This window comes from Microchirus variegatus, assembly GCF_963457635.1.
Source record: "Microchirus variegatus genome assembly, chromosome: 20".
In the NCBI taxonomy this organism is placed as follows: Eukaryota; Metazoa; Chordata; class Actinopteri; order Pleuronectiformes; family Soleidae; genus Microchirus; species Microchirus variegatus.
This window is the reverse complement of record NC_139821.1, coordinates 1,077,666-1,095,843: the sequence shown is the minus strand read 5'-3', so window position 1 is coordinate 1,095,843 and position 18,178 is coordinate 1,077,666. Positions and strand designations below refer to the sequence as shown.

The 18,178-nt window shown below is 50.2% G+C and overlaps 2 protein-coding genes across 9 annotated transcripts in view; one reads left to right on the top strand and one right to left on the bottom strand.

The window, feature by feature from the left end:
- Window positions 1–24: 24 nt before the first annotated feature.
- Window positions 25–9,704, top strand: LOC310941511 (bone morphogenetic protein receptor type-2-like; the record flags this gene model as incomplete). Its single annotated transcript, XM_083906698.1, has 18 exons — window positions 25–28; window positions 191–289; window positions 1,663–1,851; window positions 1,945–2,127; window positions 2,221–2,328; window positions 3,057–3,148; window positions 3,248–3,466; window positions 4,721–4,835; window positions 4,958–5,269; window positions 5,359–5,495; window positions 5,592–5,716; window positions 6,617–6,800; window positions 7,319–7,383; window positions 7,429–7,543; window positions 7,654–7,755; window positions 7,911–8,093; window positions 8,607–9,348; window positions 9,460–9,704. The coding sequence occupies 18 exons, from the start codon at window positions 25–27 to the stop codon at window positions 9,702–9,704; spliced, it is 3,219 nt and encodes a 1,072-aa protein (XP_083762824.1).
- A 2,022-nt stretch (window positions 9,705–11,726) lies between these two features.
- Window positions 11,727–18,178, bottom strand: part of ttn.1 (titin, tandem duplicate 1) — a 149,846-nt gene continuing 143,394 nt past the window's right edge. For all 8 annotated transcript variants that reach the window (XM_083906943.1, XM_083906948.1, XM_083906944.1 and 5 more), the window contains 2 exons: window positions 13,021–18,164; window positions 11,727–12,938 (listed from right to left, as the gene is read on the bottom strand). In XM_083906943.1, the coding sequence (XP_083763069.1) occupies window positions 13,060–18,164 (5,105 nt within the window). In that variant the 3' untranslated portion in view covers window positions 11,727–12,938; window positions 13,021–13,059. The remainder of the gene's footprint in view (window positions 12,939–13,020; window positions 18,165–18,178) is intronic.

Sequence of the window (18,178 nt, the reverse complement as noted above, 5' to 3'; positions counted from 1 at the left end):
ATTATACTACAGTGTTACTGTAATATGAGTGAGTGACCTGGACCTGGACTGAGTCCTTAGACCTGATCGTTCTGGATCTGGGCTTTGAGACACTGCTCTGTCCTGTTCTGTCTCTCCTTCTCACTGGAGTCCCTCAGGACTCAGGACTGGGTCCTCAGGTGTTCGTCAGGTCTTCTTTAATCTTCCTTAGGTCTTCGCCAGGTCTTCGCCAGGTCTTCATCAGGTCTTCGTCAGGTCTTCATCAGGTCTTCGTCAGGTCTTCATCAGGTCTTCATCAGGTCTTTGTCAGGTATTCATTAGGTCTTCTTTAGGTCTTAGTCAGGTCTTCATCAGGTCTTCTTTAGGTCTTAGTCAGGTATTCATCAGGTCTTTGTCAGGTATTCATCAGGTATTCCTTAGGTCTTAGTCAGGTCTTCTTTAGGTCTTAGTCAGGTCTTCGTCAGGTATTCATCAGGTCTTCCTTAGGTCTTAGTCAGGTCTTCTTTAGGTCTTAGTCAGGTCTTCGTCAGGTATTCATCAGGTCTTCCTTAGGTCTTAGTCAGGTCTTCTTTAGGTCTTAGTCAGGTCTTTGTCAGGTATTCATCAGGTCTTCTTTAGGTCTTAGTCAGGTCTTCTTTAGATCTTCGTTAGGTCTTCTCTAGGTCTTCGTCAGGTCTTCGTCAGGTCTTCATCAGGTCTTCGTCAGGTATTCATCAGGTCTTCTTTAGGTATTCATCAGGTCTTCATCAGGTCTTCGTCAGGTATTCATCAGGTCTTCTTTAGGTATTCATCAGGTATTCATCAGGTCTTCGTCAGGTATTCATCAGGTCTTCTTTAGGTATTCATCAGGTCTTCATCAGGTCTTCGTCAGGTATTCATCAGGTCTTCTTTAGGTCTTAGTCAGGTCTTCTTTAGATCTTCGTTAGGTCTTCTCTAGAGGTCTTCGTCAGGTCTTTTTTAGGTCTTCGTCAGGTCTTCTTTAGGTCTTCATCAGGTCTTCTCTAGGTCTTTTTTAGGTCTTCTTTAGGTCTTCGTCAGGTCTTCGTCAGGTCTTCGTCAGGTCCACTCTCATGGTTCCTCATGGTTGCTCATGGTTCCTCCTGCTGATGATTCCACAGTCTGTGGATCTCCTGTCTGGACGCCTGGATTTACAGCTGCAGATGATCTTGACCTAATCTGAGAGGTCAAAGGTCACTCACATACTCAAATCTAACTCTGTGTGTGTGTGTGTGTGTGTGTGTGTGTGTGTGTGCGTGCGTGTGTGTGTGCGTGTGCGTGTGTGTGTGTCCACAGGAGCAGATCAGTCATGTGCTCCGGTGTTTGATGCTGAGGTGGATCCAACATGGCCGCTGCTGCGTTTACAGTCTCTCTGTGTGTCCTGCTGCTGTCTGCTGTGAGCGGTCAGTCATGTAGCCTAGCGTCATGCTAACACACACACACACACACACTGACGCCGACCAGTCTGTGCCAGTTTTCTCTTTTTGTTCTGATGTTGCTGATAACACACACACACACACACACACACACACACACCAAATCCCATTGTGTGTGTGTGTGTTTACTGTAGACTAAACAGTGCGACTCCTCCTGACTCCTGGGGAGGGGGGGGGGCCATTCCTGAGTGTTCATATGTGTGTGTGTGTGTGTGTGTGTGTGCGTGCGTGTGTGTGTGTGTGTGTGCAGGTCTCCAGTCCGAGGACAGAGAGTGTGCCTTCACTGACCAGCTGCAGGGGGCGGAGTCTTACAGCGGACCGAACCATGACGTGCGCGGGGAGGTGAGGGAGAATGGAACGGTCCGCTGCAGCCGCGGCTCTCGCTGCTACGGCGTGTGGGAGAAAACCGCCGATGGACGGATGCAGCTGGTCAAACAAGGTGAGACACCTGTGAGAGGGGAGGGGGCGTGGCTACTGACAGAGGGAGGGGGGCGTGGCTTTCTGACCGAGGTCTGTGATGTCATCGCCGCAGGCTGCTGGATCCACGTGGGCGACCCGCAGGAGTGTCAGGGCGAGCGTTGCCTGGTGACGGCGACGCCCTCGCAGATCCAAAATGGCAGCTTCCGCTTCTGCTGCTGCAGCCGCGATCTCTGCAACGCCAACTTCACCGAGGCCCCGCCCACTCCGGACACTCCCGCCCTCAGACCGCAGACAGGTGAGGTCACACCGCACAGGTGTGTGTGTGTGTGTGTGTGTGTGTGATGATGTCACAGCTGTGTTAACGATGACATCATCATCGTTTCCACAGATCAACAGCCACTCAAGAGGGGGGGGACGGTGCTCGTCGCCATGGTGACGCTCGCCATCACAGCTGTCCTCATTATAGCAGTGTTCCTGGGATATCACATGATGAGAGGTACACGCACACACACACACACACACACACACACGGCAACTTTTAACATGGCTACATTTAACATCGCATCGTTTGGTTTTTTGTTGTTTTTTTTTTACGAAACACGTGATTACGCCAAAAGTAGTGCTGGGGCGGCAAAGTACGTTAACGTTAGCGCATGAAGCGTTTCCTTGACGACTGACTGTAAAAAAGGACGCGAGTGACATCATGTTTACGTGACTCCCGATTCTTAAAATTAGTCTCTAAAGTAACGGCGGCAACGTGCGTTAACGGCGTCAATGTGCGTTAACGGCGGCGACGTGCGTTAACGGTATCAATGTTAACGCATGTCTCGTTTCCTTGACGACTGACGGGAAAAGGACGCACGTGACATCACGTTTACGTAACTCCCGATTGTTAAAAATGAGTCTCTAAAATAACCACGGCGACATGCGCTAACGGTGGGCGACGCGCGCTAACGTTGACGCCGATAACGCACGTTAGCGCGTGATGCGTTTCCATGACGACTGACCGGACAAAGCATGCATGCAACGTCATGTTTACGTGACTCCCGATTGTCAAAACGAGTCTCTAAAGTAAAGTGAGCGGCGGCAAAGTGCGTTAGCCGAGGCAACGTTAGCGCATGATGCGTTTCCATGACGACCGGAAAAAGCACGCACACACGGGAACTTTTAACATGGCTACATTTAACTTGTGTGTGTGTGTGTGTGTGTGTGTGTGTGTTAAAGGGAAACACAAAGCCTCTCTCTCTGCTCTGGACGTCATGGAAACGGCAAACACCGACTCGTCTGTTGACCTGGACAATCTGAAACTACTGGAGGTAAATCTGACCTCTGACCTCTGACCTCTGACCTCTGACCCTCAGTGCGAAACTAACGTTTGTATAAATAAACACACGAAAACGATTGTTCTCCGGCAGCTGATTGGTCGAGGCCGCTACGGCACAGTGTTCCGCGGCGACCTGGGCGGCCGCTGCGTGGCGGTGAAGCTCTTCAGCGCCACCAACAGGCAGAACTTCACCAACGAGTGTCTGATCTACAGCCTCCCGCTGCTGCAGCAGCACGACAACATCGCTCGCTTCCTGACGGCCGACCACAGGAGCGCGGAGCCGCTCATCGTCATGGAGAACTACCCTCATGTAGGTCACCGCCAAGCCACGCCCCCTCAGCTCATGACCTCTGACCCCATTGCACCTGCACACTGAAGCGCACAATTAAAGGCAAAGGAGGCTGGGTTTTTACGGACTTCAGGGGGCGCTCACAGCTGTTTACATGTTAGCGTGTACATGTTTGTGTGTACATGTTAGCATGGGCATGTTAGCGTGTGCATGTTAGCATATACTTGTTAGTGTGTACATGTTAGCCTGTGCATGTCAGCATGTACATGTTGGCGTGTACTAGTTAGTGTGTGCATGTTTGTGTGTACTTGTTAGCATGCACATGTTAGCGTATAATTGTTAGATGTTAGTGTGTACATATTTTGTGTACATGTTAGCGTTTGCATGTTATCATGTCCTCATTAGCATGAACATGTTAGTGTATACTTGTTAGCGTGTGCATATTTCTGTGTGCATGTTAGCCTGTACATGTTAGCGTGTACTTGTTTGCATGTGCATATTACTGTGTGCATGTTAGCCTGTACATGTTAGCGTGTACTTGTTTGCATGTGCATATTACTGTGTGCATGTTAGCCTGTACATGTTAGCGTGTACTTATTTGCATGTGCATATTACTGTGCATGTTAGCCTGTAGTTGTTAGTGTGAACTTGTTAGCGTGTACATGTTAGTGTGTGTACTTGTTAGCGTGAACTTGTTAGTGTGTGCATGTCAGCGAGTACATGTCAGCGTGTACATGTTAGTGTGTACTTGATAGCGTGTACATGTTAGCGTGTACTTGATAGCGTGTACTTGTTGGCGTGTACTTGTTAGTGTGTGTACTTGTTAGCGTGAACTTGTTAGTGTGAACTTGTTAGTGTGTGCATGTCAGCGAGTACATGTCAGCGTGTACATGTTAGTGTGTACTTGATAGCGTGTACATGTTAGCGTGTACTTGTTAGCGTGTACTTGTTGGCGTGTACTTGTTAGTGTGTAGTTCCAGGTCCAGGTCAGATCCAAACACTGATTGGATCTCAGTCTTCACTCCATTAGTCGTGTTATTGTGAAAAGTCGGCGCCTGGACTCCTGCTTCCTGTCTGCACGAACACACACACACACACACACACACACACACACACACACACACACACACACACACACACGCACAGTTGATTGTTAACTACATTCCTCTGTAGTGATCAGAGTGATATCTGAAGAATTTACTGGAAATGACTTCCTCCCCCTCCCCTCCCACCCCACCCTCGCTCTGACATGTGACTCTCTGTCTCCCCCCTCAGGGCAGTCTGTGTCAGTACCTGTCTGTGCACACGGTGGACTGGTGGACGTGTCTCAGGATGTGTCACGGCGTCACCAGAGGTCTGTCCTTCCTGCACACCGAGCTGTGCAGAGCAGGTACACACACACACACACACACACACACACACACACACACACACACACACACACACAGAGTGGTGTTGGAGCTCCCCCTGGTGGAGAACACAGCACATCATCACCACGGTGTTTGTCCTCAGACCAGTACAAACCGGCCGTGGCTCACAGAGACGTGACGAGCAGGAACGTCCTGGTCCGAGCCGACCTCACCTGCGTCCTCGCAGACTTCGGTCTGTCCATGAAGCTGCCGGGAACCAGGAGCTGCGGTCGCCACGGAGACGACGACGCCATGGTGATATCTGAGGTGGGCACGGCGCGGTACATGGCGCCCGAGGTTCTGGGCGGAGCTTTGAACCTCAGGGACTGTGAGTCTGCGCTGAAGCAGGTCGACGTCTACGCTCTGGGTCTGGTTTACTGGGAGAGTTTCAGGAGGTGCAGTGACCTGTTTCCAGGTAACACACACACACACAGAGAGACACACACACTCACACTCACACACAAACACACACACGGTAAGATCTTGTGTGTGTGTGTGTTTCAGGTGAATCCGTCCCAGAATTCCAGTTGGCGTTCCAGGCAGAGCTCGGGAATCATCCGAGCTTTGAGGAAATGCAGATTCTCGTCCTGAGAGAAAAACACAGACCTGAGTTTCCTGAAGTTTGGAAGGAAAACAGTTCAGTGAGTGACGCACAACAACAACAGTCGCACAACAACAACAAACACACACAAGTGAGAATAATGATATGTGTGTGTGTGTGTGTGTGTGTGTTGCAGCTGCTTCATTCACTGAAGGAGATGATGGAAGATTGTTGGGATCAAGACGCTGAAGCTCGACTCACTGCTCAGTGTGCAGAGGAGAGACTGTGTGACCTGCTGATGACACACACACACAACTACAGGTACACACACACACACACAACCACAGGTATACACACACACACACACAACCACAGGTACACACACACACAACCACAGGTACACACACACACAACCACAGGTACACACACACACACACACACACATCCACAGGTACACACAACCACACACACACACTCACATACTGACACACACTGTAACACACAACCACACACACACACACACACTCACACACACACACATGTAACACACAACCACACACACAGACAGACACACACACACAGACAGACACACACTGTAACACAATTGCACACACACACACCAACATACACACACACACACACACACACAACCACAGGTACACACACACACACAACCACACAACCACAGGTATATACACACACACACACACACACACAACCACAGGTACACACACACACACACAACCACAGGTACACACACACACACACACATCCACAGGTACACACAACCACACACACACACACACACTCACATACTGACACACACTGTAACACACAACCACACACACACACAGACAGACACACACTGTAACACAATTGCACACACACACACCAACATACACACACACACACACACAACCACAGGTCCACACACACACACACACAAACACACTGTAACACACAACCACACACACAGACACACACACACACACACACACACACACACTGTAACACACAACCACGCTCACACACACACACTGTAACACACACACACACACTGTAACACACAACCCCACACACACACACACTGTAACACACAATAACACAATAACACACACACACACACACACACACTGTAACACACACACAAACACACACTGTAACACACACACACACACTAACTGACCTCTCTCTCTCTCTCTCTCTCTCTCTCTCTCTCAGGAATCTGTCTCATGGGCGGCGGTCTCCTCAGGTTGGCTCCGCCTCCTCCTCCTCCCCCTACATTGAGGATGTGCAGGTGGGCGTGGTCAAGAATCTCCAGTCAGACGCAGCATCAGCTGTTGTCAGGGCGACCAGTGAAGGAAGTGAGAAGAACAGGAAGTCCATCAACTATGAGCGACAGCAGGTAAACGTCGCAGGTGGTTTTTTTTGTTTTTACGACACGCGTGATTACGTCAAAAGTAGAGCTGGGCGGCAACGTTAACGCTAACGTTAACGTTAACGCGTCATCACGCGTTTCCATGACGACTGACCAGAAAAAAGAGGCGCGTGACGTCATGTTTACGTGACTCCAGATTGTTAGAATGAGTCTCTAAAGTAACGCTAAACTTTAAAAACAGAGGCTCACATACGCAGTTACACAGGTACGCTAGTTATTTGTTAGCGCTGCTCTTTTCCTTTAATAAACAGACCGCTTCAGTTCCACTGTAGGCTAACGCTAACGGGCGCTAAAAGGCGCTAACGCAGCTAACGGAGCTAACTTGTAAACGGTGCCTGGACTCCGGTGTCGCGGCACGTAAACGTGGCGTCTTTTTCCGGTCAGTCGTCATGGAAACGCGTCGTGCGTTAGCCTAGTGCCCGGTAATGCTAGTCAAAAGTCACCTGACATCATCATCATCATCGCTCTCTCTCTCTCTCTGTCAGAGTCAAGCTCGCTCGTCCTCCTCAGACGGCGGCGGCACAAACATCTGTGAACCTGAACACGGTGAGTGGCCGCGCAAAGGCTAACATGCTAACATGCTAACTAACGGCAGAATGGACACTGAATGGTCCTACTACTGTCCTACAGGTGGCGCCGTGTCTCGTGTCCCGGTCTGTCTGCGGCTGACAGAAGAAGACCTGGAGGCCACCAAGCTGGACCTCACACAGGTCTGTGTCACGTCTTCATCTCACTGTTAAACTGAAACCGCTCACTCTCCCACACCAAAGTCCACAGAGAAAACCCTCGACTGTCCCTTTAACATCGCACGTGTTTGCAGGTGGACAAAAATCTGAGAGAAAACTCCGATGAAAACCTGATGGAACATTCACAGAAACGCTTCAGCTCTCTGCTGTCCCAGCATGCACTGCTCACTGACCAGGTACACACACACACACACACACACACATACTTGTACTTGCTGCATACTGAGGACCGGGTTGCTGACAAAGTGAGGACCAGCATTTCTACTTTAACACAACACGTGAACACAATTACAAATATCTATATCTTTATCTGCTCATGTGTTTCCACCAGCTAAACAGTTCTATATCAGCTCCTCATGCCGACCTGGGCGGGGCTGCTCCCACTGAGACTCCTCCCCCTCCATGCTCCGCCCACCCTCTCCGCAAACAGCAGAATTTGCCCGTGAGGCCGACAAGTCTTCAGCTCGTCCTCAAAGACAAGGACAAGCTGGTGAAAGTCAAGAACCACAGACAGGTAATCATGTTAGCATGTTAGCATGTTAGCTGTTGTGTGTTACAGGCGGAAAATGCTACTATTGTGTGGAATCTGTTTAAGTAGCTGCTAATGTCAAACAGCAGACGCGCTGTTAGCATGTTAGCTGTTCTGTGTTTCAGGCGGTAAATGCTACTATTGTGTAGCATCAGTTTTTTTTCTCTACCTAACGCTAATGCTAACCAACCATTAAGCTTTAGCTAATTAACATGCTACTATTGTGTAGCATCTGTTAAAGTAGCTGCTAATGTCAAACAGCAGACGCGCCGTTAGCATGTTAGCTGTTGTGTGTTTCAGGCGGAAATGGCTGTGTTGTTGGTCGAGGGAGGAGCCATGACCCCTGATCCTGATGTGATGACCTGTTTTCTTTTCTAGCTAACGCAAATGCTAACCAAACATTAAGCTTTGGCTAATTAACATGCTAGCATCTGTTAAAGTAACAACAATATCAAACAGCAGATGCGCCGTTAGCATGTTAGCTGTTGTGTGTTCCAGGTGGAAACGGGCGTCGCTAAGATGAACACGCTCGCGGTGGTGGCGGCCGCAGCGCCACACATGGTCACCGCAGTGAACTACAACGCCAACGCAACAGCTCGCTCCGCAACGGCGGCGAGCGCCGGCGTCCCCACGCTGGTGACGAACGGTATGACGGGCGGCGGGAGAACAAATCCAGCCGGGCCGCAGCCGGACGAGGACGAGACGCCGACCAAAGGAGACGGCGGACACGTCAACCTCAACTTCAGTCCCGACGAACACCAGCCGCTGCTGAGGAGCGACGAGCTCCGCCCACATTCCCAACGTCCGGGACGAGGATCCAACTCCAACAATAACAACAACAGAGGGGGGCCGGGGTCAGAGGTCAACGCTCGCAGGACGAAGGGTTCAAAGGTCACCGGTGGTCCCACGGCGACTCAGCAGAGAGGCGGAGTCTCAACTACGGATCCTTGTCCTCACAAAGTTCTAGTCCCAGAACAGATGTTGACGACTGGTCACTCCCAAACTCCAGAGGGTCCAGAAGGTCCAGAAGGTCCAGCTGCACGAGATCCAGAAGCTTCAGATCCAGATGTTTCTTCTCAACTGGGTCCAGCCTCAGAAGATCCGGCTCCTCAACCTGAAGGTCCAGAAACCAGTGACGAAGAAGCTGCAGCAGTTCAGGTGGAACCAAGGAGAACCAGGAGACCGGAGCGTCCAGAGCGTCCATGTTCTCTGGACCTGTCCACATGCCGTCTCCCTTCAGGTGAGTCCACTTCAGAAGCTTCTGCGTCTTTACATCATCAAACCTTGTGTTTTTACATCATGGTCTTTTCTTCTTCCTCCTCCTCCTCCTCTTGCTCCTCCTCCTCCTCAGATGGCGACAGTCTCAGCTCCTCAGGAGAGAAGATCAAACGTCGAGTAAAAACTCCGTACACGCTGAAAAAGTGGCGTCCGGCCTCCTGGGTGGTTTCCACGGAAACGACCTTCGACCCAGACTTTGACTTCGACGTTAAGTTCCCAAACATCGTCCAATCAAAATCCAGCATGGCTGTGTTTTTGGTCGGGGGAGGAGCCAAGGCGACCGCGACCCCTGACCCTGATGTGATGACCTGTTTCTGAAGACTTTTTTTTTTCTAGCTAACGCTAATGCTAACAAAATATTTAGCTTTAGCTAGTTAACATGCTGCTATCTGTTAAAGTAGCTGCTAATGTCGACAGCGACAAGTAGTTTTTGATTTTATTAAATCAAAACTACCTGTTGCTGTTTGGCATTAGCAGCTCGATGCTAACAGGTGTAGCGGTTCATGGTTTCATGAGGTCAGAGGTCAAATATTTTATGCACTTTTTTATGTAGAAGCGTTTGAATCTGTGAGGGTTGTTTTTTTTTACGTTAAATCTTTGCTGTTCTGTCGGATCATGGCGCCCCCTGCTGCTCACACCAGGAACTGATGGTTAGCGAAAGAGAAGAAGGAAGAATGAATGAGTGAAATGAAAAAGGTGAAGGAGTGAAACGGCTGTTTTTATTCATTCTAAACCACTATTAAAGAAACCTTTTTTATATTTTTATGTTATTTAAAACTTTTATGCATCAACAGAAGAAAAAGTAGCTGTTTATTAAAAATGTTAAAACGAGACATTTCAAATGTTTAAAATGTCTGTTTGTTACATTTAAACTTCTTCAAACTCATTAATGTTTCATAATCATTGTTTTCGCGTCGTTTTCAAATTGTCCTAAAGAAAATATCAACAACAACAATGCTAAAGTTAGCTAAATGTTGCTACATGTTGTCATCGTTTATTTTAAATGTTTTGTATGTTTTACACATTTGGTTAATGTTGCAATGAATAAATACATGTTTGTTACGTGTACATATGAAAAATAAATACATGTTAATTATGTGTGAAGGCTTATTGTCAGCTACACTAACAGTGCTAGCATAGGCCCTAAATAATGTTTTCATCATTAACCTGATACATGGAGGAAGCGCCCCCTGGAGTTTATTAACATTCAAGTTCACGACTGTAAATTTTTATCCATATATTATGTATATATATATATATATATATATATATATATATATGTATAACAACATTTAGCTAGCTAATAACAGTGTAGCCACGTAACGTTCTGAAACGCACAGTGGATTATTAAAAGACCAAACATGTTTTAATCCCAGTATGTGACTTTAAATTAACACTAATGTAGCGTAGATGAACAACGTTAACGAAAACTCACCCCATAAGAAGACAGACGGTTAATCGGCGGTTCAGGTGCTAGCATCACGTCGTCATCAGACGTAACTCCTACTGCTAAATAATCCATCCGTTTGTTGTTCATAAACTCTTTGCCACGATGAAAGTCTGCGTTAAAACGTTTATGCTAACACGTTAGTTAGCTAGCCGTCCGCTAACTTAAATGCTAACGCTAACGAGTCCACTCACGGCAGAAGTGAGATCGGTGGCGGCCTCTGTCACACACACACACAGCTCCACAGCAGCTGCCGCAGATCGGGGTTTGGCTAAATGTGGGCGGGGCTAAACGTTTGACTCTTTGGCGCGAGTGCCATCTGGTGGCGGAGATCAGGCAGTGCATTCTCAAACATCAATGCAGATGCTAGATAACAATATAGCTATATAATATATATATATTATATATTATATATAATACATATAGTTTCATATATATAATATAATATAATTTCATGTTGGTTTTTTATATTTTCATATATATATATACATATACGTGTGTGTATATATATATATATATATATATCAATTGGAAAGTCAAAAAGGGGGGCGAGAAGTGTTCGGCATACTGCAGGACTATGTATATGTATGTATATATATATATACATATACACACTCACTCTCCCACACCAAAGCCCAGAGAAGAAAATCATTGATTTTCAGGAGTTGTTGATCCTCTGCTGCCTCCATCACTAAGTTCAAATGTCTTATTTCGTCACTTCGGTGTTTGATTGAGCTCAGTGACACAAAGTGACCACACGAGTCGGCAGAGGACCAGCGAGCTCCTTCGGTGCGGGAGAGTGAGTGGTTCAGATAAAGACGCCGAGCTGCTTCACAGGTCACTGAACCCACTGCATCTACAGGAAGCACATAGTGAAACACATGAGGAGCGTGTAGTGCTGAAATCATGCTTTATTCAATCAGAAATGCATCAAACTCAGGGAGGATGAAATATTCGTTCTACATCAACAGACACAGAAAAAGTCAAAGTGCAGGGTCAAAGGTTCATGTCGGTGCATCACAGGACGCAAGAGTCACTGTTTTCATCACGGCACAAAACGCCCTGGAACAACTAAAGCTACAGAACACTCGCACTCAAACACGCAAAAAAACATGTTATCTACCTATCCTCCAAGAGAGGGCGCTGCGTCTGCGCGGCAGAGCCGGCTTTGACTTTTCCTCTTCGGGGTCTATGGTCAGGCGATGTTTATTTTTTATTTTTTTCTTGTGGAAAAAGCCAAATCCGCCGCCGCGCCGCGCAGAAACGGAGCCCTAAAAAATAACAATCACGTAAAAACGCCGAGAGCGCAGGCCGCTCGCGCCCCCTTCGGCGTCGTCATCAAATTCGCGGTGGTACGACACGGTCGGTCCGAGCGCGAGGCCGGTTCGCGCTGCTTTTAACGCGAGGGTCGGCGAAAAACAGCGCTCGGGGCCTCGCGCTCGCGGTACAACTCATGAGAAAAGACGACGCGCGAGACTCGCGCGTCCGAAAAACAATAACTTTTCAGGTGTTTGTGGTTTCAAACGTCGGCAGGGAGCCTCTCTACCTGCCGAGGCAATCTTAGACGTCAACGTACGGTTGAGGCACAGAGTTTAGTTTCTGGGTCGGAACAGGGTATTCGTCCCTCGGGGGGGAACTTTCTCCCGTTTCGACCGCGTTCAGTTTCCTTCTGTTTCAGTTCATATTATTGTCATAAATAACAATGCATACATTTCCCACATAACCGTTCAATTCGGCTATATACATTATGTACATGTCAAAGACATATGGCACATTTTATAACAACGTTTAGTCTAGTTTGGCATAAACGAATGTCACCGTTTGGTACAAAAATAGTTCATATTTACAAGAAGAAGAGGAAAATCCAGATCTTTGACACATAGATTCTTTGCTTTGCTAATTCGCTAAATAAAAAGGTTCTGGATCAGGAAACGGGAGAGAAATTAAAGATTTGTGGAGGTTTTTTTTTTTGGTTTTTTTTACATGGACCGAATGTGGACACCGACAGTTGCAGAGCGGGACAGTCGGAGAGTGGAAGCTCCGCCCTCGGCCTCCTTCACCGCAGAGATCATGATGGTGGAGACGTCGAACGTCGGCTTTGATATCTGCAGAAAAACAAAGAGTTCAGAGTTCAGATTCACCTGAAACGACTGCACGTGCTAAACCTGTCGAGCGTGAAATACTCACCAACACGTCGTCTTTCAGCCACTCGACGGAAGCTTTGAATCATTGCTCCCTTTCAGATGGAGTCGGGGACTTGGGTGTTGGGGATTTTGGAGTTGGGGATTTCGGAGTTGGGGATTTCGAAGTTGGGGATTTTGGAGTTGGGGATTTTGGAGTTGGGGATTTCGGAGTTGGGGATTTCGGAGTTGGGGATTTCGGAGTTGGGGATTTCAGTGAGACTGGAGACTTGACTCTCTGAGGAGACTTGACTGGCTCGGGCGACTTGGCCTCTGGAGAGGTGACTCGCGGAGGGGCGACCACTTTCTCCTTGGCCTCGGATTTACGGATGGTCAGCGTGAAGTGAGCCTCTTGTTTGCCCGCCGAGTTTTCCACCAGCAGCGTGTAGCTGCCTTCGTCCGTCTTCTCGACGGCAGATATCTCAAAGGACGAGTTGTGCTGAGTGGAGACGATGTGGTGGCGGGCAGAAGAACCGACGGCTTCTCCTTCGCGCAGCCAGGCGATCGAAGGCGCCGGTTCGCCGGAAACTTCGCACTCGAATCGGGCCAGGCCTCCCTCCTCCACCGTCACAGACTGGGGTTTGCTCACGATCTGAGCAGGGACACTGGGCGTCTCCCGTGGCGTCTCCTTCGTCTTCACGACAACAGCGGTGGACTCTGACACGGAAGTCTTGGTCTTGATCACAATTGCCTTCGTCTCAGACGAGGACACGTGGTGAACTTCGGTCCTGGTCGTCTCTGCCAGATGAGCGGCCTTTGTCTCAGAGGAGGACACATGATGAACTTCGGTCCTGGTCGTCTCTGCCAGATGAGCGGCCTTTGTCTCAGAGGAGGACACGTGGTACACTTCGGTCCTGGTCATCTCCGGCAGATGAGAGGACGGAGGTTCCTCGTCTTTTCGGAGTGAAGAGAAAGCTGCGTATTCTGCTACGGCCACATCTAAAGTGGCGTAGTCGGAGGTTTCTCCTTTGACGTTTTTGGAAACCACGCGGTACGTTCCGGCGTCATCGGTCACGCACTCGATGATGTGCAGGGTGAGGACTCCGCTGATGTTGCTCATGTGATATTTGCTGCTCTGAGAGATCTCTTTCCCGTTGTGGAACCACGTGACCTCAGAGTCGGGCTTGGCCTGGACGTTCAGGGTGAAGCGGGTGTTTGAGCCTTCTGGGACGCGGTGAGATCGCATCCTGATGGTGATCCGCGGGGCGTGGTCCAGGCTGAAAGGAGCCTGTGTCACCACCTCATATTTCCTCTCCACCGATCTTCTCTCCGACCTCAGAACTTGCTTCCTCTCCTCGTACCTGGACGCAAAGTCGACTCTGGGAGGGGCGATGTCCGTCCTGGATGACTTGCTTGGGGTGGGAGATCTTCTCCTCTCAGGTTCGGGCATCGGCAGCTTCTTAATGGGCTTGCCGACATATTCGGAGCTGAAGGTGGTCAGGTGCTCAGATTCAACGCCCTCCGAGAAGGTCGCAACGGTGCAAGCTTTTTCCTTTTTAGAGGTTTGCGTCTTCTCCTCAAACTCGATGCGTTTGAGTTCACTCTTGTAGGAGGAGATCCTCTGTGCAGTCCTGTGGGGGCGGAGCAGCTCCTCATCCTCTCGCTCTTCGTAAACCCCTTGCCTCGGAGGTCTGTAGGTGGCTTTGTCGTGACGCCGGCGCAGCTCGAAGAAGCTCGGCCCGGCCTCGTACTTGGATGGAATTCTGTAGGAGTCGTATCTGTACATCTCTTCTCCCTCCTCGTCTTCACTGTAAACTCTCCTGGGAGACGAGGGCCGCAGGGCGGACAGCTCGAAGCGAACCGGGCTGAGTCTCGGCGGAGAAGCCGAGTAGCCGAGCTCCAGCTCCTCCTCCAGACGAAGCCTCTCCTCCTCGGTTCTCTTCATGGATAAATACTCGTTCACGGGGAGCAGCAGCTCCTCGTCCGACAGGTCACCCAGGGATCTCCTCCTGATCCTGTGGTATGCTTCCATCTCAGGGGAAGGAGTGCGATGCCTCGCGGGCCTCACAGTCTCTAAGTCGTCCATAGTCATGGAGGAGATGCGCCACTTGGGCTTGTACTGGTCCTTGATCCTGATCGGCACCTCGTAGAACTGCTCCCACCTGGAGAGGCGAATGCGCTTCATCCTCTTCTGCTTGATTTTATCCATGGGCTCGGGGAACTCGTACTGATCGCGCAGTTTCTTGTACCATTTCATGTCAGAGAACGGGATGAAGTGCTTTATCTCCACGTCTTCCTCCAGAGCCGCCGGGTTAATGACGCGAGGCGTTGGGACGACATAGGGCATACGCAACCTCTTTTCATCGGCACGTTTCTTCCTCTCTTCTTGTTCTTTCTGTATCTCAGCCTTGGTCTTCTCACCCTTCTTTGTTGTTACTGCGGGTTTGAACATGGTGGCAGCCTCTCTCACGGCTTGCACGGCCGCAGGCGGTAAAGGCGTAACGACGGTGTCGGACAGAATCTGAGCCAACCTCACCTTCTTCTCCAGTTGCTCCTTCCCAGCGATCTGCTTTTTCTCTTTCGCAGACAACTCGTATTCCTTCTTCACATGAGTGACACGCTCCACTTTGAGCGTGGCCTGGCAGCTGGCAGATCCTGCAGAGTTGGTCGCGGTAACTCTGTAAACACCAGAGTCCTCAGGCAGAGTGTCCTTAACGTGGAGGATGAAGTAATCCAGACCCTCATGCACAACCTCGATAGATGGTCCAAAGGCTAGAGGAGTTCCGTCCTTCTCCCACTTGAGCGCGGGATGGCCAGATACTCTGATCTCAAAGCGGATGTTCTGGCCCTCCCTGCAGTCCACGTTTGCCAGCACGCGTTTAAACATCGGCCTCAGGGTCAGATCCGCTGGTTTAGGTCGAGGAACGACGGTGAGGCGAGCCTTGCAGCTGTCTTCACCGAACCTGTTGCGAGCCACGACGCTGTATTCTGCGTCGTCTTCGTTGTCCAGTTTGCGGATGATCAGCTGGTACAGACCCTTGTCCGTGATGAAGGTGTATTTCTTATCTTCTTGTCCAGGGACGAGCTTCTGTCCAGATTTGTGCCAAATCACACGCGGCTCAGGGTGAACGGTGATGGTGACGCTGAGGCGCAGATCTTCGCCCATGTAAGCCGTGCGGTTGACCAGGGGAAGCGTGAACTCGGGCGGTTTCTGAAGCATCCTGGCGGTGTCCACTCTGCGCTTGGTTCTCTTGACCACGCGGTTGGTGAAGTAGTCGCGGTAAGACCGGACGCCGTTTACGAACAGCTCCGCGTAGGCGCTGTCTTCACCGTACTCGTTGACAACCTTACATCTGTAGGTGCCGTCGTCTGCTCGTGCCACTCGGCTGACGGTGATCACAGCCAGGCCGTCCTCGTATTCTATCTCGTATTTGTCTCCAGCCTCGAGCTGCCTGACGCCGCAGTACCACGTGACCTCGGTGGTGCTGTCGTAGTTATCGACGTGGCAGATGAACTTCACGCTGTCTCCTTCGCTCACCACTGCATGTCCAACCTGGCCTGCAAGAGGACCGTGTTCAAATGGAGCGATCTTCACTTTAGCCACGAAGACTCCACGCTGGGACCTGATGGATCCACCGCTGGCCACACGGGCAGCAGAGACAACCGTGCTCCACTCCTTTCTCACCATAGTTTGATAGTATCTCTTGTGTCTACCAGTGGGAATGGCTCGAGGACTGATCTCCTCCTCGGGCTTCGTAAGCCAAGGATGCGCCAGAGCTTCGGCGGCAGTCATACGATGTTTGCGGTCCTTGGTCATGAGGCGGTCTGTGAAGTCTAGAGCCTCCACGCTGACCTGTTTGAAGGACTCGTCTTCATAGCTATAGGCTGCACTGGAGATGTTGTCAATCATCTGTTGGTTGGTTTCGGATGTGAACGGATTGAGTCCACTGAGGAGGACGTACGCGAGGACACCGACTGACCACATGTCTGTGACGGAGCTGACCATGTCGCACTGGTGGATCTCAGGAGCAGCGTACTCTGCTGTGGTGTACTGAATCTTGATGATCTCTCCGGGCGTCAGGTGTCTGGACTGGCCCAACTCGATGATCTTCACGTTGGAGCTGGTTCTGGTCGTGTACACGATGTTCTCGGGTCTGATGTCAAAGTGTCCGTAGCTCTGGCCGTGAAGGAATTCGATAGCTGAGCAGATCTGCCTGATGTAGTTCACGATCTCCCGCTCGTTAAACTCAAACTCGGCTGTGCTGAGACGCTCAAAGATGTCCACGCCAGAGATGAAGTCGTAGATCATCACCAGCTCCTCTGGGCTGTCGAAGGACGCGTGGAGGAGGAGATAGTTGGTGTGTTTGGCCAGGTTGAGCGTTGCAATTTCCTTCTTGACGATTGCTTGATCCGCGCCTCGGACCTTGACAAATTTAGCCATGTACGTCTTCTCCGTGGTGACGCTAACGCAGCGGTGGACGATGCCAAACTGACCTCTGCCCAGCTCCTCAGCGATGGAATATTTGTTGTGCAGATTCTTAGCGTCAGAGTGTTGAGCTTTGCCTGACGGAACGCGTCCGGTATCACAGACCTCCCTGTCGTAGAGCAGAACCCTGGACTTGTCCTCTTTGGTCATGACGGGTCCACTGGTCTCAGACGGCGCGCTCTGTCCAAACTTGTTCTCGGCGATGACCCTGAACTGATAGCTGGTTCCTCCGAACAGATTGACGACGGTGTAGCGGGTGTCGCGAGACTGAGCCACTCGCTCCCACCTCTCGGCGGTGGTGGGACATTTCTCGATGATGTAGTTGATGACCCTGCTGCCGCCGTCGTTGGCCGGTGCCACCCAGTTGAGCGAGACGGAATCTCTGGAGACGTCGCTGGCTTTGAGGCCGCGTGGAGGATCGGGCACATCGGCCACGTCCAGCTCGACCGTCTGTTGGTCGATGCCAAATCTGTTCTTGGCACACACGATGTAGAAGCCAGCGTCCTTCTTCTCAACGCCATTGGTGAACACCAGCGAAGTGAACGATCGAGTTACAATGACCTGGTAGTGGCCGTTGCTGTCGATGAGATCTTGTCCTTTCTGCCATGTAATGACGGGATCTGGTTTTCCTCCAAACGGAATCTTGATGTTGACCACCTCTCCGCGCAGGGCAGGGATGGCTTCCTTGTCCTTCAGGTTCTTTGGCAGGTGGATCTTGGCGGGGACTAGAAATGGGGAA